Source organism: Pongo pygmaeus, chromosome 16 (genome assembly GCF_028885625.2).
Source record: "Pongo pygmaeus isolate AG05252 chromosome 16, NHGRI_mPonPyg2-v2.0_pri, whole genome shotgun sequence".
NCBI lineage: Eukaryota > Metazoa > Chordata > Mammalia > Primates > Hominidae > Pongo > Pongo pygmaeus.
The window spans coordinates 88191219-88218055 of record NC_072389.2 but is presented as its reverse complement, the minus strand read 5'-3'; the positions used below and the strand labels follow the sequence as shown (position 1 = coordinate 88218055).

Sequence of the window (26837 nt, the reverse complement as noted above, 5' to 3'; positions counted from 1 at the left end):
GTAGCATTCTTCTATATAGTATGTCATGTTGTTTTTTAAAGCAGAACTTGAATTTTTTGTTTCTGAAATGGCTTTACATATAAAATGTCTATAGTCTTGACATAATGTCCTTAGAGTCTGTGGTATGTGATCCTATTTAATTCATCAGATATTTATCAAACGTCTGTTAAGTTCAAGATATTTTGCTTAGTATGTCTGAAGGTGGAGATTTATGAGTGGGGCACCAGCCCAGAGGAGGTTTAAGGGGGAGCAGAGCAAAATGAGACAAACAAGAGAAAAAAGTAGACTCTAAGGTTGGGAGAACTAGAGGATTAGGAAGTGAGGGGTTAAGAAAAGGCCTCACAACATAATTGGTATTAGAGATGACACTTGAAGGGGGCTCAAGATGACAAATAGAGATAATCATTACAAGTGGGAATGTGTCATCAAGGGGAGAGGGAAATATATGTGGTCAAAGCCCAGTATATGGGAAAGGCAGAGATAGCTAACCCGTGGTATGTTGTTCTGACAGATACTGCTGTAACCCCATAGCGCTCCTTCATGCTAAGCCTCCTCTTGATTTCAAACCCCTTAGTAGTTTAGGTAACCACAGCAAAGTGATTGGGATGGGCATATGAAATAAAACATATTTACCATCCTGAAGGTGAAGGACTAGTTGGCGAGGTGAAGAAGCAGGCTGAGTCATATCTCATAGAGCTGCTTATGCCAGCTAGGAACTGGGATAAGAGTTGAGTGCTCCAGCTCTGGAGTTAGACAACCTAAGTTCAGATCTCCATTTTCAAGTTACATACCTTGCCTTTTTGAGCTTCAGTATACAGCATTTGTAAAACAGGATGAAAACTATACCTGCTTTATAGGCTATAGGATTAAATGTGATAATAATGAGAGGGAAGGTAAATGCTTCACCATGAAAACGATCATTAATGTCTACTATTAGGCAGTAGGGAGCCTTTGGGGGAAAACATAGAGCAGGAATGATGTAATCAAATAAAACATGAGAAAGATTAGACTGGTAGACATGCTTAGGATGGATCCAAAGTCAGAGGATAGGTGGCTGTTGTCATTGATAGAAGAGCTGAAGTGATGTGAGTATGGAAACTGAAAGACAGACAGATAGTGGATCACTTTACAAGTGAAGCCAGCTGAGAATGAGTTTTAGTACAAATCCAGTGAGTAACCCCTGCCTCCATGAGTTTTTATAATTTTACTGCTCACATTTTGAGAATGTGAAGGCTGATGAAAGGGGTTTTTTTTTTTCTTTATGAATTTAATCAAGTGGAAAGTCAGTGGGGTGTAACAAATTACTTTAAATGTATTGTTTAAAATTATATTAAGCTGGTACTATCCTAAAAAACCTGGGATTCATTCATTCAACAAGTATTTTCTGAAGGTCTTCTATATGACAAGCATTGTTCTGGTCCTAGGGATACCGCTGTGAATAAAGCAAAGTTCCTGCTTGCTTGATAATTATTTTCTAGGGAGGTATATACGTGGTGTACTTAGAATAAATTCAGCTTTATTGGGTAGCAGGAAAGTGATGCTCTAGGATTATATGCTAATACATATTTACATTGCAGACAGATAGTACAGTGTTAAATATCTTCAGTTCTCCTACTCATTGGTCTCTGGTTTGAACTATACAGAGATTGCATAGCTTTGCTGAAGTTCCTAAAGTGCAATAAAGACTTGTCTTGAAGGAAAAAACCCTCCTTTGCTTACTCCAACCCAGTTGTAGTAATTATGCATACCCCTGACATTGTTTACACAGAATCACCTGTTTATATCACATAAAATTGCATAGACTTTAGTTGTATGTAGTCTGTTTAATAAAAGTAACTATAAATATATTTGAAGATTCTTTTGCTTTAAAGTAGATTCCTATGTTTAGATTTGGATACTAGGTTTCATTGGTTGTTACAGTATAGTTTATGCCCTCCACATGCTGTATTACAAACAGTAAGAGATATGGATAAAGTTCCTGAATTTCTTTGATAAGTAAGTATTTTCTTAAGACAGTTTAGCAAATTCCAGCTGAGGCATACATGGGGAAATATGGCAAAAGAGTATGTTCTCTAAAGTTACTTGACAACTTTTCAGATGAGGTTGATTAGATCCACAGGATTGGAGATAAGATTACAGCATTATAGAGTGCTAGCGTCTGTGTCCTTCCAGAAGATATTCTGTTCAAAAGTCTAATAAATCTCTTTTGTCACCCAGCGTAGGTAAATAGAAAATCTTTACTAAACCAGTTCTTATGACCAGATTTTAAATCTATAGGTATGGTCCATGACCCCTTTTAAAAAAGATATAGAGTTGAATTGATGTTGCTATTTTATTTTAACAGGAAAAACTACTCTGGCTGACTGTCTTATATCTAGCAATGGAATCATCTCCAGCCGCCTAGCAGGCAAGGTATGTTATTATTTTATAAATACTTGTTGCATTTCAGTATTAGCTATCAACAATGTGATGAACCATTTTCTGTGTTCTTTAGTGATCCAAAAGGGTATAAAACATAGTTCTTGCATCTAAAAGCTGCCAGTCCATTTTGCAAGATAAAATTGCTGATGAGAAAAATAGTTACTTCCGTATTGCTTTGTATTGCTTAATCCTAAGTGCAAAAGTGAGTTTTTGCAGTAAGCAAATGATACACAATTGTGGAGGATTTCACAGTGAAAGAGATTCTTTGTAGGTGAATGAGTTGGGTGGTTTGAGGAGAAGGCAGAAAAGCTACCAGGTAGTGGGAAATAACACGGATAAAGGCTAATTTGTGTGTTGTGCTTTATTTGAGTGGAGCGTTTGCCTGGAGACTAGTGACAGAGAAAACACACTGGCAGGGAGAATAAGATTATAGAAGACCTTAAAAGTTAACCTAAGTATCAAAGGAAAGCTGCTTATGCCTGAGGATTGTGATGAAAATAGTGGGTTTGTTGATTTTTGTTTTTGAGACAGGATCTCACTCTGTTGCCCAGGCTAGAGTGCAGTGGTGTGATCATGCACGGCTCACTGCAACCTCGCCCTCTTGGGCTCAGGTGATCCTCCCACCTCGTCCTCTTGGGTACCTGGGACTACAGGTGCACGCCACAACACCTGGCTAATTTTTTGTAGAGACAGGGTTTTGCCATGTTCCCTAGGCTGATCTTGAACTCCTGGGCTCAAGCAATCCTCCTGCCTTGACTTCCCAAAGTGCTGGAATTACAGGCGTCAGCCACTACACCTAGCCTGAAAATAGCATTTGAGGAAATAAAATTAAAGAGATCTTTATTTGTAGCTATGAGTTGAAAGGGCTTGGAATAATTTACTTGGCAGTAGAAAAATAAAGATATATTCGTTTCCATAATGAATTTAGGATATGATCAATAGGGTTTATCAGGTGACAGAGAACAGAGAGAAGAGGAGATGGAGAAGCAAAATTGAATCCACAGGGTAGACCCAATAGACTTGAAGATCGATTTGGGAATTGATGTGTGGGTTGGGAGGGAAGCTGGCCCAAGATACTATCTAGAGGAGGCTGAAAAAAACTAGGTTGAGTGAAATAATGAAATGCTTATATTTTCCCCACTTGAGAATTTAGAGAAATTACAAAACTGAAGTAGATGAAAGGAAATAGTAAAGCATAAATTAATGAAATAGTAAACAGACATTTTATAGAAAGGATCAGTGAAGCCAGAAGTTTGTTTTTGGAAAAGATTAACCCAGCTAACAAATACAAAGAGTGAACCGTAATGTAAACTATGGATTTGAATTAATCATAATGCATCAATATTGGTTCATCAGTTTAACAAATGTATCACACCATATACTAATACAGGATAGTTATAATAGGGGAAACTGTGTGGGTGGGAGGAGAGAGTATGTGAGAACCTTCAGTCAATTTTTCTGTAAACTTGAAGTTGCTCTAAAAATATAAAGTTATTAATTTAAACAATTACTAGCAATATAGACAATTTTTGATTGTCCCGACTAGAAAACTTTTTTGTTTTGTTTTTCATTGACATTGTTGAGGAACATTTGACACTTTTGACCTGCTAATGTTCCTAATGTGGCTCGCTGTACTTTGGACATATACAAAGCAGAGTGTATATAAATAAATATTTTTGAATGAATGACTTTAAAGAAGGGTAACACAACTGACAAAACACCAGCACGATGATCAAGAAGAAAAGAGAGGAGGCAGAAATAAGTGATACCCAGAAAGAAAAATGCTGCAGAAGTTAATAAGGTAATAATAGGATATAATGAACAACTCTGTGCCAATAAACTTAAAAGTGCTAAAATGGAAAAATGTCTGGAAAACATAACTTACTAAAATGGAGTCAAGAAGAAATAGGAAACTTGAATTATTCTATAGTCATTTAAGAAATTGAATTGGCTGGCAAAAATCTTTCCATAAAGAAAAGACCCAGATGGTTTAACTCTCTAGTTCTGCCAAACATTCAAAGAATAATTTCAGTCCTACTTAAACCATTTCAAAAATATAGCAGAGAAAAACCCAACAATCGGCAGTATTCTCCTAATCATATGAAGATAGTGTAACTTTGATACCAAAAGTCTGTTAAGGATAATACAATACAGGAGAATTGCATACCAACCTTATGATTATGGATGCAAAAATTATAATCCTCATTAACAAACAGAATTCAGCATAGTATAAAAAGATGATTATTCATATCCAAATCGAGTTTATCCCAAGGAATTCAAGATTGGTTTAACATGTAATTTCACTATATTAATGGATTAAAGGAAGAAAATCATGATCACTTCAACAGATACAAAGACATGTAGTAAAATTCAACATCTATTGTGATAAAACCTCTTTGCAATGTAGTTACAGAAGAGAACTTCTGTAATCCGATGTGGGATATTTATTTATAAAAAACCTAAAATGAAGATTGAGCTTAATGATGAAGTGTTAAAACTTTTCTATTCATAGCCAGGAATAAGGCAAGAATGGCTGTCACACCCTTCTGCTCATTGTGTTACAACTTCTACTTTAGATTGTACTGGAGGTTCTAGTTGCAGTGATAAAGCTGGAAAGAAAAATAAAAAGTGTGAATCTGGGAAAGGAAGAAAACAAAAATGTAGATAAATTGCTAGGATATTAGTAACAATTTGGCAGGTTTCAGGATATGAAAACCTTTGAAAAGAAGTATACATGAGCAATAAATAGGTAATATACAGTAATTTAAAAACGTAAACCATTTAAATAGCATAATAAATGTACCTGTGCTGGGCATGGTGGCTCATGCATGTAATCCCAGCTACTTAGGAAGCTGAGGCAGGACAATTGCATAAACCCAGGAGTTTGAGGCTGCAGAGACCTGTGACAGCAACTGCACTCCGGCCTGGTGGATAGCACAAGACGCCATCTCTTCAAAAACAACAAAAACAACAACAATAACAACAAAACCTATGAGATGTTGGAGAAAACTTAAATGGAAGGATATACCATATTTGCGTATTGGCTGACTATTTTTTAAATGACATTTAAAAAATATTGATCTGTAGATTCAGCAATTCCAGTAAAAATTCCCACAGATTTTTAAAAATTTCAACTTGATATGCTGATTTTAAAATATATACAGAAGAGCAAATAAACCAATTAACAGCCGGGACTGAAGAAGAGTAGGGTATGGAAATACATCTTACCCACTGGCAAGACTTAATGTGTTGATGTGTTGTAACCTGTGGCTGAGGCATGAAATTGACTGATGGCTCAGAATAGTAGGCTGGCATTTCGATCTGTGGGAAAAAGATGAACCTTTCAAATGTTTCTTGGGCAATTGGTTATCCCTGTGGAAAAAAAAATTGGACCTCTAGTTAACACCACACACAAATCAATTGCACAGTTAAGATATTTTTATTTAAAAGCAAAACTAAAGCTTTTAGAAAATAATATGGGCTAATATTTTGATGACCTTAAAGGAAGATTTCTTAAGACAAAAATGTGCAGACAATTTTATAAAAGGTTAATAAACTACTTAAAATTAAGAACATATTTATCAAAGATGCCAGAAAGAAATGGAAAAAACAAGCCTGGTAACTGTGAAAAATATTAATAACACACATATAATTGACAAAGGACTAATATTCAGAGACTATAAATAACTCCTATCCAAAACAAAATAAATCTGTATTGCAACCAGTAGAAAGGTGGACAGAAGCCTTGTATAGGCAGTTCACAGAAAAGGAATGTTAAATGGCCAGTAAGAAACTTACAAAAGGATACTTAATCCCATTAATAATAGGATAAATGTAAATTTAAAACCATGAGATGCTATTTATCACCCATCTTACTTAGAAAATAAAGTCCAGCAATATCAGCTGTTGAGGTTATGGATCAAGAAAAGCACTATTCCACTGTGGATCAGTCCGACAATTTGGAAAATAATTTGGAAATATCAAGTTAGGTTGAGGATGTGCAGATTTAATAACTCAGAAATTCTACTGGTAGGGAGTGTACAAGAGACCCGCAACTGTTCATATCAGCGCAGTAATAGTTACAAAAAACTGGAATCAGTCTCCATGTCCATCAGTACCCACCAGTGACGGTCTACATCTCATTCTCTAGACCTTGAAGTGCATTAGTACTGACAGTGGTTTCGTTTAAATAAAGATCCCATCCCTTTCCAACTCCTTAGCCCTAAGCACCAGACTAACCTCCTCCTCCTTTCTCCAGAATGATTTTCCCCTACCCTTCCTCCATTCTCTACAATGGACGAATGGGTCTGGTAGATTTGTGAGGTGGAGTCCTACAGTGATAAAAATGAATGAATTACGTCAATATGGCTGAATCTCAGGAAAACAATATTGAGCAGAGAAAAAGTGACAGTATAATATATTAAGTATGATTCTTATAGAAGGCTTAAAACTTGCCACTCCACATGATATATTGCTTAGTGACACACTCATTTTTAAAAATTATAAAGAAAATAAGGAAATGATCAAGATAAAATTCAAGATAGTGGTTACCTATAAGCCAGGGGCCACAGGGTACTTCAAAAGTAACAAACATTTTTTTTTTCCTTTTGAAACGGGATGGTGCATACACAGGGGTTCATTGTGTTGTTATTTATGTATTACACATGTTTCATACCAACTCAGTGCTTAAAAACATACATTATAGAAGACTGACAAGGGACTGAGACTTTCTGAAGGAAGGACTGACTGAGAGGTTGGAGAGGTGAAGGGAAACCAGCAGTGGGATCTAAGGAGAGATGGAGGTAAATTAAGAGGTTTCAGACTCTTGGAAGAATTTCACATATGCATGTAACACACATGCACACAAAGGGTGACTGTTATGCTGCACTGGAATCAAGAAAAATGAGGATTGAGAATGATTATTGCGTTTGGCCAGAGGTCATTGATAGCTTTTAGGGCTTTGATTTTGCCAGAGCTGCGGAAATGGAAGCCTTTATGAAAATTTCAGAATTAACATGGATGAATAAATGTGGCAGTTCATATCAACAGATAATTCTCAGTGCTTTTGAATGAAAGAAAGGAGAAAATAGAAAGGTTAAGAATTTTTCAAAAGTTTGACAGTGGAGAGAATGGAGGAAGGGTAAGGGAAAATCATTCTGGAGAAAGGAGGAGGAGGTTAGTCTGGTGCTTAGGGCTAAGGAGTTGGAAAGGGATGGGATCTTTATTTAAACGAAACCACTGTCAGTACTGATGCACTGCAAGGCCTAGAAAATGAGATGTAGACACTCATTGGTGGGTATTACAGTGTTATGAAAGTCATCAACTAAATGGTCATATTACAAATATTTTCTACTGTATTCTTTTTTTAAAAAAGATGTATTCAAAATCTATTAATTTGGGAAAGGAATAAAGACTTCTCTTGCCTCTAGAGACCTCTGTTTCAGTCTCTGCTCAGAATTTGTTAAACAGCTTATAAATAGGAAAAGAATGGCTATGTTATTGATGTTTAGAAAGAATTCCCTCAAATGCTACTGTCTGTAAGTTGTTCTTGACCTGCCCCATCATTCATGGCTGATATTTGGATGAACAACACTCTGGGGAGGGTATGCAGTATTTGAATACATTTATGAGTTCCTAGTGGTAATGTTTTTCAATTTGTCATGTTCCCTTCCCCTCAATCAACTTCACTTCTCCAGACCCCCATCATCTTAAAAAAAAAAAAGAGAGAGGGCTATGCGCAGTAGCTCATGCCCGTAATGCCAGCACTTTGGGAGACTGAGGTGGGTGGATCACCTGAGGTCAGGAGCTCAAGACCAGCCTGGCCAACATGGCGAAACGCTGTCTCTACTAAAAATACAAAAATTAGCCAGGCGTGTTAGCACATGCCTGTAAGCTCAGCTATTTGGGAGGCCTGAGGCAAGAGAATCACTTGAACCTGGGAAGTAGAGTTTGCAGTGAGCTGAGATTGTGCCACTGCATTCCAGCCTGGGCAACAGAATAAGACTCTGTCTCAAAAAAAAAAAAAAAAAAAAAAAAGGCTCTATATAGTTTAAAATTTAAGTATTGGCTGGGTGTGGTGGTTCACACCTGTAATCTCAGCACTTTGGGAGGCCAAGGTGGGAGGATCACTTGAGGCTAGAAGTTCAAGACTAGTGTGGGCAACATAGCAAGACCCTGTCTCTACAAAAATAAATAAAAATAAAAAATAAAATATAAGTATTTAAAAGAAAAATCTAAATTAGCAAATTTTAATGTTACATTTTAATTCTTTGGGAAGTGAAGATGCATATGTTACATTTTTCCAGTTAAGGTACATGGACAGCAGAGAAGATGAACAGATCCGAGGGATCACTATGAAATCCAGTGCCATTTCCCTACATTATGCAACAGGTAAATCAATCTGTGTTTTAAAGAAACACAGCTTTGCATCTTTCATGTCCTCCTCTGTCTTTCTGAATTAATTGCGTGCCTCAGTTTCTTTGCTTATATTCCACATATTTTATTCTGGCCTCTCCACATGATCTGTTGTCAGAGTCAGGCTATCCAGGCTTGGATACAGATGGAAACCTCTGACTGGCTTGAGGGCAGAAGAACTGGCAATTCACACCTGCCCCCTCCAGCAGGTGGTTATATGGATTCCTTCACAAGGAAAGTCAGGAGCCCTAGGACTTTAGCTGGTTCAGCCTTACTATTCTGCCTCTTGGCCTGGCCTGCATGTTAGATTTGGAGTAGATTAAAGGTAGACTGCTGTGATCAGTACCAGCTTGCTGTCCTCAAATGAGGATGCTACTTTGATAGTAACACTTCTAGGAATTTATCTGACAGAAACAGTCATGTAAGTATGTGAGATACATGTCACTGATATTCACTAAAAAGTTTGTATTCGTGAAAAAAATACCAACAACCTGAATGTCAATAGGAGAATGGTTAAATAAACTGATACATCCAAGCGGTGAAATACTGTGCAGCTTTTAAAACAAATGTTTAATATGTATGTCATTGTATAGGGAAGAATGGTATGTTAAGATACAGAAAACAAATTGCAGAGTATTTTTGTAAGATATGAATGTGTTTGGGTAATAAAAATATATTATATATTCAGATAAAGGTGTCTGGAAGGATACATACCAAACCCTTAACAGTAGCTCTCTGCAGGGGCTAGATTATGGAGAAACTTGTGCTTTTCAAAATATTTATTTTTGTAGTATTTGAAAATTTTACACAAAGTGTATATTTTTGTAATTAGAAGAAAATAATAAAGATAAATTTTATTTCCCTAATGGACTTACATGTGGTTCATCCTTCACAAGTGTCATATCTTTGGCACTGCCACCAAAAGATGTACTGTGTGGGGCATGGCTGTTGTACCAAACCAGTTTTGAAGGTCTTAGGCACATGATTTCTCCATGTTTAACGTTTAACGCTTCATTTTTTTAAATCACTTCTCACATTTTAAAGGTTATATTCTCATCCTGTGATCCAGAGAATGGGGTTAAGGGTCTATTGATTTCTTATCTCGTTTTATAGACTTCAAGAGATTTGTAGGCTGCCTTCTTCCTTACTCAGATTATTAGTCTGTTTTTATTTGAAGATTCCTCTGGTGTCAGTTTTAGTTTTTCTGCTCTATACTTTGTCGCTAGTCCCCCTCCCCTGAGTCCTTTAACCACTTTATTAAGGTTTCATTTATATACCATAAAATTCACCCGTTCCAATTCACATTTGTCTTTCTGGCGTAGTATTGTAGGAGAATTTGCTATAGGACCCTGGGAATTGAATGGTCTGAACTCTATTTTATCGAGCTCTGTGACCTTGACCTTGGCTACTCACAGATCAGATTGTTTTAGGTACGCTTTCTTTTTTATTTTTTGAGACGGAGTCTTGCTCTGTCGCCCAGGCTGGAGTGCAGTGGCATGATCTCAGCTCACTGCAGCCTCTGCCTCCCAGATTCCAGCAATTCTCCTGCCTCAGCCTCCTGGGAAGTTGGGATTGCAGATGCATGCCACCGTGCCTGGCTAATTTTTGTATTTTTAGTAGAGGCGGGGTTTCACCATGTTGGCCAGGCTGGTCTTGAACTCCTGACCTCAGGCGATCCGCCCGCCTCGGCCTCCCAAAGTGCTGGGATTACAGGCGTGAGCCACCGTGCCCAGCCAGGTACACTTTCTTGATTGCATAGACCAGAGACTTAAGCTAGCTTGGGTTGGGGTGGGATAGATTATTGAAAGCATATGTGTGAAATGATATTGGAAATAATATTCATGAAAATTGAAAGGCGTCTTATTGGAGTGATGTCTCATAAAAATTGGAGCCAGATTTTGATTCTAGATCCAAGATAGCTCTAGAGACCACATCAGTAAAAGTTTATGGATCCTTCCTCTGGAACTCCACTGTTGTCCTTGGATTTGGGTGTCTGTTTGTATTTCCACTATTATCCTGTATGTCTTTTCTCTGTCTCATAGCTTTTGCCTACTGTCATGTCTTCATCTTTGTACATTCACCTTGCCCTGACTTCTTACCCTATTATCCTGTCTGTTTTCACCTTATTTCTGTTGCCTACTGCTTTAATCTCTTGTGTTTCTGAGCACACAGGCTCAAGAGCAGGATGCAGCTCTGCATATCTTTTCATGCCAGCCCATCACAGAGGTTGCACCTATGGATTGGCTGTGCTTGGGCTGGTTAGTCACCTCCTAATCCAATCAGTGGTGATTGGAGTGGAGTTACAAAGTGTCAGACATGTTTCTTGTGAGCATGGGATGACTGCCTAGAAGGGAATTTGGCCTGAGCAGTCAGCACACTTGACAGTGCAGAGCCTTATGGAGATAGAAGTTAGGAATGTTGACTGGGGCATATCCTCTCAGAGCACCTGAGAGATGAGATATGTTTTTATCTGTATCTTAGTACTGATTCTCCAGAATGGGGTATTTCCTGCTCTGAAGGTGGGACGTCTGAAGGGGAACCTAGATGGGAGAAAAAGAGGGAAACCTGATGATTGAAGAAACTCCACAGGTGACTTTTATTTATACCATGCCTCCCCTCCTTCTCACCCACTTTGAATGCCCTCTTATTTGAGAATCTGTGTACTAAATGCAAGTTAAGCCCTTTCTGTGGTTCTGACTCTTAATTTACCGAGCTTTCAAAATTATTTTCAAATATTTATTTGGGTTGAAATATAGGGTCTTATTCTAGTTTAAAGTAAACAGATAAATCCTGCACATTATAGAAGTGGTGTTGAAAACCATCAAGGTCATACACTATCTCAGCATCTTCCAGGAACCTAATTTTTCTTTGAGAAAATGGAAACTCTGTTATCTTTATGTTTGTGACCAAAATTTGCTACAAATGTTGGGATCATATTATTAAATCTTGTTATTTGCTTGTTTCTTACCTCTCTTTGTGTCCCACCCACAAGGATACCATACTTTTATCTTGTCATCTCAAGAGTTAGGAAGTATTCTTAACAATATACATTCTGTAAAATATCCTATGGGGATGTAATGCCTTTGAATCCTTTAGCCTAGAATCCAGATACAGAAGAGAGAAATAGATTCACATGGGTTAAATAATTTGAAATTCATCAAAAGGAATACTGCAGTCATTTCTACTGTATAGCCATTTTTTATATCTGAGCAAATATTGCTGTTGCTGAACTTTGGAAGTTTTTATCTAATTCATCTTTTAAAATCTTTTAAATAAATTTACAAGTTTATATGCATACATACATATTATATATATTGCATATATAGTATATATGTATGTATATTTCAATTTATATATTTATTTTTATATATATTTCAAATGTTTTGTAGAGATGGGATCTTGCTATGTTGCCCAGACTGGTCTCAACCTCCTGGATGCAAGCCTTCTACCTATTTCTTAAAGTTTTGGTATTACAGTTGTGAGCCACCACACCTGGCCCAAGTTTATATTTACTATAGAAAATTTAGTGTGTGTTATAGAATATACAGTAAAACACAAAACTGAAATAAAAATCACTTTCAGTTCACCATCAGTTATTTTATATTTTCAATTTTTATATTTAATGCAAGTTGTATGTATATGCACACACTGTGAGGTAACTATCTAACTTTATTTCTCCCCCCAAATAGCTTACTTATTCTAACACCTGTCAGATGTGATTATTAAGTACAATATTATTAGTTCGTGACGTGGTGTTGACACCTCTGCATAAGTGAGGCAGTTTGAGTGATTTTTTTTTTTTCAAGAAAAGTTGGCATCAGGATTTTTGGTAAAATCTTCAAAGTATCAAAATGCTGCCAACTTATTTAAAAATTGTAAAACACCATATGGAAAACACTACAGTGGGCTTTAGCTTATGAGCTTTTTGTTAGTAACCTTAGGCATATAGTCTAGCTAATAGCCTGGTTCAGTGGTACACTTGGGATTCACCCAAGAGTCAGCCATATGCAGTGAGGATGTCCTCCAAACATGGAGACCAAGGATATAGTAGCCTTCTGCAAAGAGGTCCACATGCAAGTTGATCACTTTGTAAATACCTCTGTTAGGGTTAGTGGTTGTGGGCAGAAGGAGGATTTATGCATGTGTTGATTTCAGCTCTGTGGCTCTCTGGTTTTATACTCCAAAGATTAGACCATGGAGACACTGACTCATGCCATCTAATTACAGACAAGACCAGCATGTAGCAGAAAGTCATCTCTTACTCAGAGGCAGTAGCTTCCCTTTCCTTCTGGCTGTGTGAACGTTTACCCATGGTCCTAACTTGCCTTATTCTTTCCAGAATGAGGCTGGGAGGGAAGAGTTCCATTACCCCTCATTTGACTGAAGGGTAGATTTTGTTCTCATCAGGCAATGAATGCTTTACTTTGTGAAGCATTCAGTTGATGCCAGGCCTAAGAAACTAGGTACACGATAGTTCACTTCTGAGCTAGGTGTTTCATATGCCTGATTTTGTTTAATCTTCACAGCAACTCTGTGATGGGTATTACTCTGATTTTACACATGTGCAAAAATGGAGTTCAGAGAGGTGAAGACACTTTCCCAAGGACAGAGTAATTTCTAGCATGTGGTAGTAGTCCTAGAACCCACCTTTCCAGCCTATTCACTTGGACCGTTAGTCTCTTGGAAGTCAGGCCACAACTAGTTCCTCCTGAGGCTTGATATCGCCTTTCCACTAGGGATTGCTATGGACGTCTTGTGGCCAACACTACCTACGTCCCTGTGGTCTTCAGTCACTGCCCACGATGTAAGCCACATGATCTGGCCTCTCTTATAGTCTCTTCCCCATGTTTCTCTGTGATTCTGACAGCCTCTTTCAATCTCCCATTATTCCCTTCCTTACCAAAACTTACTGTGAAAACATTCCAAGGGAAACAAACATCGCTACATCCTCAATGTCTTTTTATTGACGTTTCCCCCATCTGCCTGGTTGTCTTCTGATGACGTTGCCTGCCTTGTACCTTTTCCAAGTGAATGCTACTTGTTCTTTCATGTTCCATGTATCTCTGGGTTAGGATATGGGATTGCCATTCTTTTTGTTCCCAGATCTGATTATAAAAGTTAATTCTTCTACCCTTGTTTTCAAACTTCTTCTTTCAGGACTCAGACCATCCAATTATTCACCTTTCCAATCATTGTCAGCTCCTGGTGATGGTTCCTGTTCGTTAGTGAATTTGGCACCCGAACTCATAATTGTTCTTTTTACCTGAATCTTCTAAGGTGGCTTTTCACCATCCCTGAGAATGGCTTCTTCAACAGCTTATCCTCTCAACAACATTGATTCTGCATTTCACCTACCTGTTGTCATGACTGCTTTCTGGATTTCAGCATCACCTTGAGCTATCCATCTTCGACCTTTCAAACTTAAAATACTTCCTTCTCTACAATCTTTGATTCTCCCAGCTCTTTCTTTCACCTGACTAATGAGGTACCCATTCTTTGACTTCATAATGTTTTCTAGTTTTTTGACTCCCAACAGCCTCTTTCTTCATTCACTTCCTGCCTCATACAGCCCAGATTTGTCATTTCACTGACAGTCTTGCCAGCGTCTTCAGTCTCTTTGGTTCTTGACCTTCTGTCATATTTTTCCCAACAAAACTTTAACCCTTGGTAAAGCTAATTCTCTACATGTTTTCATCCTTGTATTTGGGCTAGGTTCTCAAGTGGTCCTCCAGACTGCTGGCAGATTTCCCATCTCTCACTGTTAGGTCTTGCTCATTCTTCCCAATACCTATTTTAAACCTTCTGGTCTCTTTCAGCCTACCTGTCATCCCCTCCTCCACAATTTCAGCAGACATTCTTACCTTCTATTTCACAGAAAAGAGAATTCTCACCTGCTTACCACTGTATCTCAAAACATAATGGTATGGGCATTTTTTGCTTGCCTCCTGTCACTGGCAAAAACCTGTGTTCTGGACTTAATGATCTTTTCTTCAGTGTCTTCCACCTCTCCCTCTGTACTGGCCTGTATCCATTAGCTTTTAAGCATGCTCAAGTCTTTCTTGTCTTTCTTGTCTTAAAAAAATACATAAATCCTTCTTTTAGCCCCACATTCCTCTGCATTTTCCCTCTTCCCCCTTCTTAGTCAAAGTTATCCTACAATTACTCTCAATTACTCTGATAATGAGACTAGCACCTTACAGTAATGACATGCATTAGCAGTGTGAAATTGGTCCTTGATCTATGACCTTCTCTCCAGGGTGATGCTAAGCATAGAGAGATTATAAGAAGTAAACATCAACCTTTTTTTTACTCCAGCGTTTCTTATTCTGGTTCTTACACCCTTCCAAGCAAAACTGCCAGTGATCAAAGGAATCAAGACAATGTGGATGTGTAATTATTAGATTTACTATCTACACAGCAGGCCTTCAAAGGTGGAGAAGTTCTCAGTGATGTCAGAGTTCAGGGTATGGCTACAGTACTGGGTGGCAGATGTGGACTGGCATCATACTGAGAAAAACCAAAAGTGGGTGAGGCAAAATGTAATCAGAAGTGGTCTGTACGTGGTCTAATTTCATGTTGGAGGAAGGTCTGGAGAGGCCTTTGGGTTGGGTTTGTGCAGCAAAAGAAAACTTAATCAGTTTGCTATTCATAGTTGTTGATAGATCATTTTTCCCTCTTTCTTTTCTAACCCATGTCACTTTTTTTTCTTTTTTTTCTAAAGATAAGAGTCTTATTCTATCACCCAGGCTGGAGTGCAGTGGTGATCATAGCTCACTGCAGCCCAGAACTCCTAGGCTCAAGCAGTCCTCCTGCCTCAGCCTCCCGAGTAGCTAAGACTACAGGCATATGCCACCATGCCTGGCTAATTTTTTAAATTTTTTTGTAGAGATGATGGTCTCACCATGTTGTCCAGGCTGGTCTTGGCTGAAGTAATCCTCCTGTTTTGGCCTTCCAAAGCATTTGGATTATAGGTATGAGCCACTGTGCCTGACCCCATCTCAGTTTTGACACATACTGTCAGAGTCAACCACCCTTCACCTCTCCTTGTGGCAGGCTTCTCATGAAGATAGTTACCCTGTTACCTGTGTCAGCTTTACAATTATGCTTTACAGTTCTGTCAAATAATAAGCCATATTAGTTGATTTATAACTTATAATGTTGTACATTGATTTAAAATATAAAAGGATAATAGTGATTTAAGATATAAAAGGAAACCAGGTGCAGTGGCTCACATCTGTAGTCCCAGCACTTTGGGAGACTGAGGCAGAAGGATCACTTAGGGACAGGTGTTTGAGACCTGCCACAGCAACACAGTGAGACCCCATCTCTACAAAAAATAAAAATTACCCTTGTGTGCCTGCAGTCCCTGCTACTTGGGAGGCTGAGGCAGGAGGATCGCTTGAGCCCAGGAATTTGAGGCTGCAATGAGCTATGATTGTGCCACTGCATCCAGCCTGAATGTTTCAGTGAGACCCTGTCTCTGAAAAAAAAACAAAAGCAAAAAAAAAGTGGTATTTCCTGTGGAGGGAGACTTGTGGTTACTTTATAGTTGGGGTACAATTTATGTATATAATAGTTATAAGTTCATACATAAGGAATTTAGGAACATGTCTTCAGATAACTCAGATTCTGCCTATATTTCTGTTATTTTTGTTGTCAGGCAAAATACTCTACCAATACACTGAAACATAAAGGACACTTTCAGGAGGTTCAGATCTTCATCCATAACTTCAGTTTTTCTTTTTTATTTTATGGAAAGTTTTCTCTCATCAGCTTTCTACGTATGCTTTAGTGAGCGTTTCCAGTGTTTTGGAAGTTGAACACTAAACTCCTTACATGAAGTTTTACTGAATACAGAGATGTGTTGGCAGGTCCTAGTGACAAGTGTGCACCTTCTGTGAGACAATTATCCGTGGCACTTTAAAACCATGGGCAAGGGAGCAATTCTTTTCCCATAACTCCCTATTAGCAGCAGAAATTGTCTGGAAGATATCTCCCATAATTAACTTCAGGTCTTCCAACTGTTTTTTCAGCCCCCTGAAACATAAAAAGATTGGATTGTTGCTTGACTGATTAGATCTGTGCCTTGAAATGAAGCAGTTTAGTTTGGAATGCCTGGGAAGTAAAGCAGCAGAAGTTTCTGTCCCTGAATGCTATTGCAGGGATTAATTCAACACATAGCTTTAGGACTTTGTTACAAATCAGAAAGATCATTTAGCATGCTTAAAAAATTTTGTCTCCTGAAAAGTGTTATGCATTCTCTACTTTTTAAATAATTAATACTAGCAATAACAATAATATCTAGCATGGTAAACCCCTATAACTGCTTTTATGTATTTTTTAATTTGATCACACACACACCAAAGTGGTAAATGGCAGTTTTTAAAGAGACATAATGTGGCTGAAGTCACAGCAGAAGAGCTGTGCTTGGGGACTTTTTTTCTCTAATGGATATGGGACTTCTTTCCCCAACCTTTGAAATTTAGGTTAATGTTGTTTGGAAAGGGTTAAGATGAAAAAGGCATTGAAAGAGGAATTGGGAGGCCTGGCTCAGAACTGAGCCAAGCCCTTGTCAGCTGTGTAACTGACCATGGCATTTCCTCCTTCTCACCATTAAATACATTTGAGAAACTCCAGGTTGAACAGAATTGGACAAACTTTTCTTACAGGGCTTCTCTGAACCTTTAGTATGTATGTGTGATGTGAGCTCCAAGGCTGGCTGTATTTGTCAGCTGTATTATTTGATCAGACACTTAGTTTTTAGGAAGTAGATTTTCAGGTGGAAACACTTGGTGTATCTCTAGCTTTCAGTTCCTCTCTAGATCTGAACCTGCCCTTCCTGAATGAATTTCAAAGAATCTGGAAATGGATGCGTACTTAGGGGAGCATAGATAGGTAGATCGGTATTCGTTTTTCTGAGTATTCCCTAAAAGGTCTAACTCCTATGAAAGTAAGAGCACTGTTGTATAGGAAGCCTGAAATGTCTGTACGAGTGCATTTTTAGACTCTAAAGAACTTGACTGGAGACCCAGTCTCTGAAACTTCAGTATCAGGTCCCGGTCGTATCACAAAGGATGGGAAAGCGCTTGAAGTTCTCCCACTCTAAAGTCTGGAGTTTAGCCAAATGAACAGGCAAGTGTTGTTTCCGCAGTTGCAAAGTATGAAGGAATCTAAGACGTGAGAAGTGACTGAGATGGTTAGATAGCCCTGGGTATGTTTCTGGCTTCCTTCTTTTGGGACCTTGGGTCAGTCTTTTACCTTTTGAGGGCATTAGCATGTTTTTCTATGGAATAAAGGCTTAGGCTGAGAAAATGCTGAGGGATTCTAAGAATCTCACAGCTTTAATTTTATATGATAGGACCCTAGACCACTACTAGACATGCTCCTTTTTCTCTGGTGTACTTGGTTGAGATCATGATACTTATTGAAAATGTTGGCTAAGAGAACTGGTGTGAGATCTGACAGTGAAAGGCTTGATTGAGGTCCAGTGGACCATTGCTCCAGGGCTCTGGTTATTTGACTTCTTGGATTTTCACTGGAGATCTCCATGGTCTTCCCTGGTTGGAGCCTTCTCTGGTGGTTTCAGCAGAGCACTGATTCCGCATGAAAAGACCAGGAGGCAGCAGGGAGGAGTGGTACTGACGAAGGCAGTCTGTTGCTAACTGATGGCAGTCTTTCCCACTGAGCCTCAGTACACTTGGGAATGCTTCACCCAGTGTTTTAGGAATTCATTAGCAGTGGAATCTTGGCATGTGAGATGAAAGTTACTGCCTTCTGAGTGTAGTGGTTAGAGGTATGGTCTTTGGATTTAAGTGGATTTGAACTTCGGCTCTATCATTTTGAATTGTGTGATCTTAGTCAACCTCAGAATTGGATTCTAGCTGGATGTCCTTGAGAAAAATACTTAACTTTTCTGTGCCTTAGTTACCTGCTATATAAGATTGGGCTAATAGTTGTAACTACTACAGGGGATTGTTGTAAGTAAACATTAGATAATTATGCTTTATGTATTATGCTTAGAACAATGCCAGCCATAAATAGGCAGTCCACAGATGTTAAGCGCTGGTTGTGGTTATTGTTGTGGTGGTATTTATCATCAGTATCACCTAGGGCACAAGCGAAGTCATTAAAATTATACTGGGGGAAAATCCTTGTAACTGTCCCATAAATTGCAGGTTGAGCATCCCAAATCTGAAAATCCAAAATCGGAAGTGCTCCCAAATTCGAAACTCTTCAAATACCAACATGGCACAAAAAGGAAATGCTCATTGGAGCATTTTGGATTTCAGATAAAGGATACTCAAGCTTATAGTCATTCTTGAGCATATGCAAGTTGATAAACACTGAGTTAAGGGGAGGAGCAAAAGCAAAGTATATGTTTGAGCATTCTAATAATTATTCTGCCTTTAAAAGAGAATTATATCAAATTTATCAGTAATGGGGAATGAGTTCAGAATTCTAAAGTATTACTAATTTTCTGCATGGTATACTAAGTTATGTTTAATGATAACTCTCTATAACCTAAGATGATCGTTTTTTTTCTTGTTTGCCTGGGACTAAGGGCTTTGATGGGATGTGGGAATTTCAGTGCTAAAACCAGACAACTCAGGATGTGTCATCACCCTACTATAAATTTAATACATTTGTCTGTTGAGACTATTGAAGGAGATATTAATGGGAGAGCACATAGCTTACTGCTTGGCACATAGTAACTGCTCCTTAAGTTTTTGTAGAATTGAGTCTAAATCTTGATTGAGCAGATTCATACACTGCTCTTTGATAAATTGTAGGGAAGAACTTGGCCAACTGCTTTGTTGGCCCTTTGAACAGCTCTTACTGTCAGGCCCTTGGGCATTGATTTCTTTCAGTTTCAATTTCCTAACCTGTAAAAGGAGAATAGTAATATATCTCATAGGGATATTGTAAGGATTCAATAATATGTGATTAGCACATTAAAATGAGTATCATAGTGGCTGGCTCCCACTAAGCTTTTAAGTGGTAACTATTAGAATAATAAAGTCCGTTAACATTTTATATAGATGCCATTTGGAATCAGTAGTCCCATCAGTGGGAAAAGTTGGAATGGTAGCTCTGGATTGAGCTTTCAACTCCTTTAGCTTTGTTCAGTTTTTTCTTAGAAGCTTTCAGCTTTCTTATTCTAGAATGCCTGAGGAAGAGCATTGTATACCTGGACAACTGAAAATGTGTGTTTACAAATTGTATTTTAGGTAATGAGGAGTACCTGATTAATCTGATAGACTCTCCAGGACACGTGGACTTTTCCTCAGAAGTATCAACTGCTGTTCGCATTTGTGATGGATGCATCATTGTGGTAGATGCTGTGGAAGGAGTCTGTCCACAGGTAATGGATTGTGATGAGAAAATACTTAAATGGTTAAGGGTGAGGAAAGAGGGGGAACTGACTGACTTTAGGCATTTCACTGACAATCACAACATTGGTTTTATATTTCACATTTGGTAACGTTCCAGTCTGTGATGGAGTTGAATCACCAGAGTTCTGAAGGGATCTTAGAGATGATGACTTTAATTTAACATACTTTGTTTTTGTTTTTGTTTGTTTTGAGACAGAGTCTTGCTCTGTCACCTAGGCTTTAGTGCGGTGGTGTGATCTTGGCTTACTGCAACCTCCACCTTCTGGGTTCAAGTGATTTTCATGCCTCAATCTCCAGAGTAACTGGGATTACAGGCATGTGCCACCACGCCTGGCTAATTTCTGTACTTTTAGTAGAGACGGGATTTCGCCATATTGGCCAGGCTAGTCTTGAACTCCTGGCCTCAAGCAATCCACCAGCCTCAGCCTCCCAGAGTGCTGAGATACAGGTGTGACCCACCATGCCCAGCCTTATTTATCCTTCTTAACTGTCAGTTGCATAAAGGCAGCAATGATTTCTTATGTGTAGTTCTTTGTTACTCCGCTGTATACGTAGTTTGTGAATGCCTAGTGAATACCCTTGTCTGACTGGCATAGCCTAGAGTGGTTATTAATCAAGATTTTCTAATGTGCTCTAATTATTTCAAATCATGAGTTTTACATTTTTCTTTCTGTTTTTATCAGACACAGGCAGTTCTGCGACAAGCTTGGCTTGAAAACATCCGTCCGGTTTTAGTGATTAATAAGATTGATCGCTTGATAGTGGAACTGAAATTCACCCCACAAGAGGCCTATTCTCACCTCAAGAATATTTTAGAACAGGTATTTTAATTTTTAGTATTTAAAAAATTTAGCCACGAAGAAGAGTTGTAAGGAAGTTACTGAGCTGGGTATGAGCCATTGCTACAGAAAAGTGAACTTTTCCACTTCAGATTCATACATGTTGGTGTTATTCTACAAGAAAGGCAATAGAAAAAGCATGTTCTCAGTAGGCTCTTCCATCTCTTGGAATCACCCATCATATAAAGCTTGGACAATAGGCTCTCTTGTTTAAAACTGTATCTTGGTTCCAAAGTGAAGCAATATTAGGATTTTATTACCTGTCTATAGTATTTTATTACCTGTCGTTACAGGAAATTTTACCCAAGCATTCATTCATTTATTTATTCAGCAAATATTTCATAGATATATGTTGAATAAATGAATTATCAAATGTCCATTGTGCACTAGGGATTGTGAATATAAGATGGACAGGTCAGAATCCCTATTTTCAAGGAGCTCACAGTATAGTAGGGGAGACAAAGAGATATTTGGAGAACAATGAGATAAGCCCTGGGTGTGATATGACAGCATAGATAAGGGCCATCTAACCCAGACTGGGTCAAGAGGGAAGAATGAGTTAGAAATCGTAGAATGGAAACCTTGAGATGGAAGTAAAGTAGGTGTTTGCCAGGTAGGCAGGAAAAGGACATTCAAAAGAGAAGGAATACGATGGGCAAAGTCATAAAGGCAAGAAAAAGCACAGTATAGTGTTTCATTTAAGGAACTGTAAATTGTTTTATAGCTGAAGAATTAGATCATTTTCAACAGTTACAAGAAATGGGAAAAAGGATATAGGATTTAGATGTCGGTGAACCTGATATGCTATGCATGAGAGTTTGAAATGCCTTCCTCAACACAGTGGAAAGCTGTTGATGAGGGCAACTTGTGTATATTTATTTGCTAAAGGCAGGAAACAATAAAAGTAGAACAGTGAAAAAGAATGATGGATGGATATCATTCTTTGTAGAAATAGGAAGAGGTAGGCCAGGCATGCTGGCTCACACCTGTAATCCCAGCACTTTGGGAGGCCGAGGTGGGTGGATCATGAGGTCAGGAGATTGAGACCATCCTGTCGAACAAGGTGAAACCCCGTCTCTACTAAAAATACAAAAAATTAGCCGGGCGTGGTGGCAGGCGCCTGTAGTCCCAGCTACTGGGGAGGCTGAGGCAGGAGAATGGTGTGAACCCGGGAGGCAGAGCATATGGTGAGCCAAGATCACGCCACTGCACTCCAGCCTGGGCGACAGAGTGAGACTCCGCCTCTAAAAAAAAAAAAAAAAAAATTTAGGAACAGGTAAAATAACTCCTGCCCTGCATTGGGAGGAGAAAGGTCAGTGGTATTTGCAGACATAAGTGAGCTTGTAGATTGGGATGTGGGGCACTTGAAGGAAATCTGAGTAATAAGTTCCATTTTCTTTCTAAGGTAGGACATAAGATTATTGCCTATTTGGGAGTGAAAGTAGTTGAGGATTAGGAGTTGGGAAGAGGGCCTAAAGAGAGTAGTGCACATTTCAGACAACCGATGTGAGAGATGGGCAAGGCAGTGGACTGAGGTTACAAACTAGGATTGTGGGGTTGGAAATCATGAGTACTTTGTGATACTAGGCCTCAGTACTGAAAAACAAATTAAGGATATGACACACTAACATTTGCATTAATAATAATAATCACAAAATAACCTTCCAAAAGCCTTATAATTTAGTTATGCTGAGTTTAGGAAGGATGGATACATGTAAGTTATTCACTGATTGTAAATGTCACCTCCATTCGTGTGTGCTTAATGAGCCCAAACTGACTGATGATTCTAGCCCTAACACAGGTTAAACAGTGTTTCTCCTGCGGTGATCATGCTAAGCATCTGAATGACGCTCTGCCATTTCACCATCTCTCCTAGATTAATGCGCTCACAGGAACTCTTTTTACTTCTAAAGTCCTAGAAGAAAGAGCAGAGAGGGAGACTGAATCCCAAGTGAATCCAAATTCTGAGCAAGGAGAGCAAGTATATGACTGGAGCACTGGCTTGGAGGACACGGATGATTCTCACCTTTACTTCTCTCCAGAACAGGGAAATGTGGTGTTTACCAGTGCAATAGATGGGTGGGGCTTTGGGTAAGTCTGTTTGAATCTGATTAAATCTCTTTGCAGATTTTATATGCAGTTGATTTTTTTTAGTGAAACTTTTTATTTTGAGATAATTATAGATTCACCTATAGTTGTAAGAGATAATACAGAGAGTTCTCTGGTGCCCTTTACCCAGTAACTGCCTCCTATCCATGATAACATCTTGTAGAACTGTAGTACAATAACCAAGCAGGACTTTGCCATTTGCCGTCAATATACAGAACATTTCTGTCACCACAAGGCTCCCTCACGTTGCCCTTATATTGCCACAGCTACTTCCTTCCCACCCTCAAACCCTTTTTAACCCTTGACAACCATTTATCTTATCTCCAAATTTCTCATTTCAAGGGTGTTATAGAAATGGAACCAAAAAATATGTAATATTTTTTAGATTGACTTTTTTCACTTAGCATGATTCTCTAGAGACTTATCCAAGTTATTGCATGCATTAATACTGTAGTTGGTTCCTTTCTGTTGCTCAGTAGTATTCCATGGTGTGGATGTGCCCCAGTTTAACTATTCACCCATTAAAGGACATCTGGTGTTTTTTTTTTTTTCCTTTGGGGGCCATTATGAGTAAAGCTGCTATAAACATTCATGTGTAGGTTTTTGTGTGAACATAGGTTTCATTTCTCTGGAATAAATGCCTAGGAGTGCAGTTGCTGGGTCATATGGTAGTTGTATGTTTAGTTTTTAAAGAAACTACCAAACTGTTTCCAGAGGGACTGTACCATTTTATATTCTCACCAGCAATGCATGCATGAGTGATCCAGTTTCTCCAAATGTTCACGTTTGGTGTTGTCACTGTTTTCATTTTAGCAGTTCTGTTGGGTGTGTACTAATATGATATTGTGGTTTTAATTTGCGTTTTCCTAACAGCTGGTTTACCTTGAACATCTTTCCATGTGCTGATTTGTCATCTGTAGGTCCTCTTGGGTGAAATGTCTTTTCACATCCTTTCCCATTTTCTTAATGTGTTTTCTTCGTACTCCTGAATTTTGAGAGTTTTTTCTATTCTAAACAGTAGTCCTTTGTCTCATATGTGCTTTGCAAATATTTTCTCCCAGTCTATAGTTTGACTTCATATCCTCTAACAGTGTCTTTCAAAGTGAGCAAAGTTTATTTTTTGTTTTTTGTTTTGTTTGTTTGTTTTGTTTTGTTTTTTGAGACAGAGTCTTGCCCTGTTGCCCAGGCTGGAGTGCAGTGACTCAATCTTGGCTCACTGCAACCTCCGCCTCCCAGGTTCAAGCGATTCTCCTGCCTCAGCCTCCTGAATAGCTGGGACTACAGGTGCACACCACCACTCCCCGCTAATTTTTGTGTTTCTTTTAGTAGAGACCAGGTTTCACCATGTTGTCCAGGCTGGTCTCAAACTCTTGACCTGAGGTGATCCTCCTTGGCCTCCCAAAGTGCTGGGATTACAGGCATGAGCCACTGCTCCCAGCCATCAAAGTGAGCAAAGTTTTTAATTTGGCTGAAGTTTCGTTTATCATTTTTTCTTTTTATGGGTCTTGATTTTAGAGTCAAGTTGAACTCTTTGCCTAGCTCTAGATCCTAAAGATTGTCTCTCATTTTTTTCTAAAAGTTTTAGTTTTACTTTGTACGTTTAAGTCCGTGACCCATTTTGAGTTAGTTTTTGTATAAAGTGTGAGGCTTGGGTTGAGATTTTCTTTTGGTGGGAGGAGAGGGCCTATGGATTTCCATTTACTCTAGAACCCTTTGTTGAAAAGGTTATCTCTTCTCCATAGAATTGCTTTTGTGCCTTTGTCAAAATCACTTGGGCATACTTGTGTGGGTCTGTTTCTGAGTGTTTTGTTCTGTTCCTTTAATCTATGTGTCTGTCTTTCCAACAGTACCACGTAATTTTGATTAGTGTAGCTGCATAATAAGTCTTGAAATCAGGTAGATTATTTCTGTCCACATTATTTTTATTTTTCAAAATTACTTTTGCTGTTCAAGGCCTTTGCCTTTCCATGTAAATTTTATAGTAATCTTACCTATATCTGCAAAAATATTTTGCTAGGATTTTGATGGAAATTACTTGGTAAACCTGTTAATTTGGGGAGAATTTTGACATCTTTGCTATGTTGAATTTTTTTCTATTCCATGAACACTATGCCTCTCCATTTATTTAAAATTTTTTAAAATTCTTTTATGAGCATTTTATAGTTTTCAGCATACAAGTGCTGTACATGTTGAGTTAGATTTATACTTTATTTTTCATTTTTCTGAATGATTATAAATGATATTTTTAATTTTGGTGTTCGCACATTCATCTAGTATATAGAAATACAATTAATTTTTGTATGTTGCTCTTGTATACTGTCACCTTGCTGAACTCACTTGCAGTTCTTTGTAGATATTTTGGAATTTGCTACGAGACAATCATGTCTGCAAATAGGGATTGTTGCATTTTTTTCCTTTTCTATCTGCACGCTGTTTTCTCTTTTGCTTATTGCACTGGCTAGAATTTCCAGCACTATTTGACTGACAGTGATGAGAGTGGACATCCTTGCCTTCTCGGTCTTAGGAGGAAAGCATTAAGCCTTTCACCATTAGAAATAATGTTAGGACTGCAGGCTGTTTTTAGATGTCCTTTATCAAGTTGAGGAAGTCCCCTAATATTCTTATTTTTCTGAATGTCATTATTATGAATGTGTCAAGTTTTGTCACATACCTTTTCTGTATTAATTAATATATTTGTATGATTTTTCTTCTTTAGCTTGTTAATATGGTATATTACATTGATTGATTGATGTTTTTTAATATTTAGCCAGTCTTGCATTTCTTTATAGATTTTATATACAATTGATTTTTAACTTTAACTTTATTCTTGAATAAATTCAAATGTATACCACAAAAGGATCCCACCTTATTCCTTAGCTCAGTTTATTTCCTGTGAGTTTTTTATCTTCTCAAAGTTATTTATACATAGATGAACAAATACATTTATATCAACTTTGATACCAACAGTAGCAAAAGTTAGTCTAGCTTTATTGAGGATGTACATATACTAAATATTGAGTTAGTCACTTTATTTAAATTATTTCACCAAATTCTGACAACACTCCTTTGAAATAGATATTACTATTTATTATCTAAGTCTCAAGAACATTGAGTAACTTTTGTTCAACATCACTCAGCTGCTAAGAGGCAGAGTTGGTATTAAGATTAAAGTCTGCCTGAGTCTGAAGCCTGTGTTTTCTTGACATGGTTCTTCTCTGGTGTCTTCCCTATGGGGTAGAAGGATCCTTATTTCTTCTTATTGCCTCTCCCGAATTTGCACATGCTGAGGCCATGTAAACAGTGACATTGGATTTCAGAATGGAGTAGATAATTGATCACATTTTTTAAACTCCAACAGTTTCTGACTTGTGGAATCAAAAAATCCAAATGTAGTTAAAAGATTATTGCTTTGAGAAAAATGTCTGTGGTTTGGATAAATAATAGTGGGACCATAATGGTAGTTAACTTTAGTTGTGGGCTTGATATTGCATGTAATTTGCAGGGATCGTAGAACTAGAAAAGATGCACTAGGAGAAAACAGAGTCTCTTCATGAAATATGTATCAGTATGACTTAGAATTGGAAAGAAAGAAAGGATCAGGAGCTGACTAGAATGCAAGGCTTGGGAGTAGCCTAACAAATCTCTGGCTTCATTTTTTAAA

At 38.1% G+C, this 26837-nt stretch overlaps 1 protein-coding gene across 4 annotated transcripts in view; it reads left to right on the top strand.

Moving 5' to 3' along the window:
• EFL1 (elongation factor like GTPase 1) overlaps positions 1 to 26837 on the top strand; it is a 131878-nt gene that overhangs the window by 1296 nt on the left and 103745 nt on the right. For 2 of the 4 annotated variants that reach the window (XM_054451673.2, XM_054451674.2), the window contains exons 3-7: positions 2345 to 2412; positions 8727 to 8811; positions 20064 to 20197; positions 20912 to 21049; positions 22944 to 23158. In XM_054451673.2, the coding sequence (XP_054307648.1) occupies positions 2345 to 2412; positions 8727 to 8811; positions 20064 to 20197; positions 20912 to 21049; positions 22944 to 23158 (640 nt within the window). The remainder of the gene's footprint in view (positions 1 to 2344; positions 2413 to 8726; positions 8812 to 20063; positions 20198 to 20911; positions 21050 to 22943; positions 23159 to 26837) is intronic. The other 2 variants (XM_063652823.1, XM_063652824.1) reach the window with 1 other exon arrangement.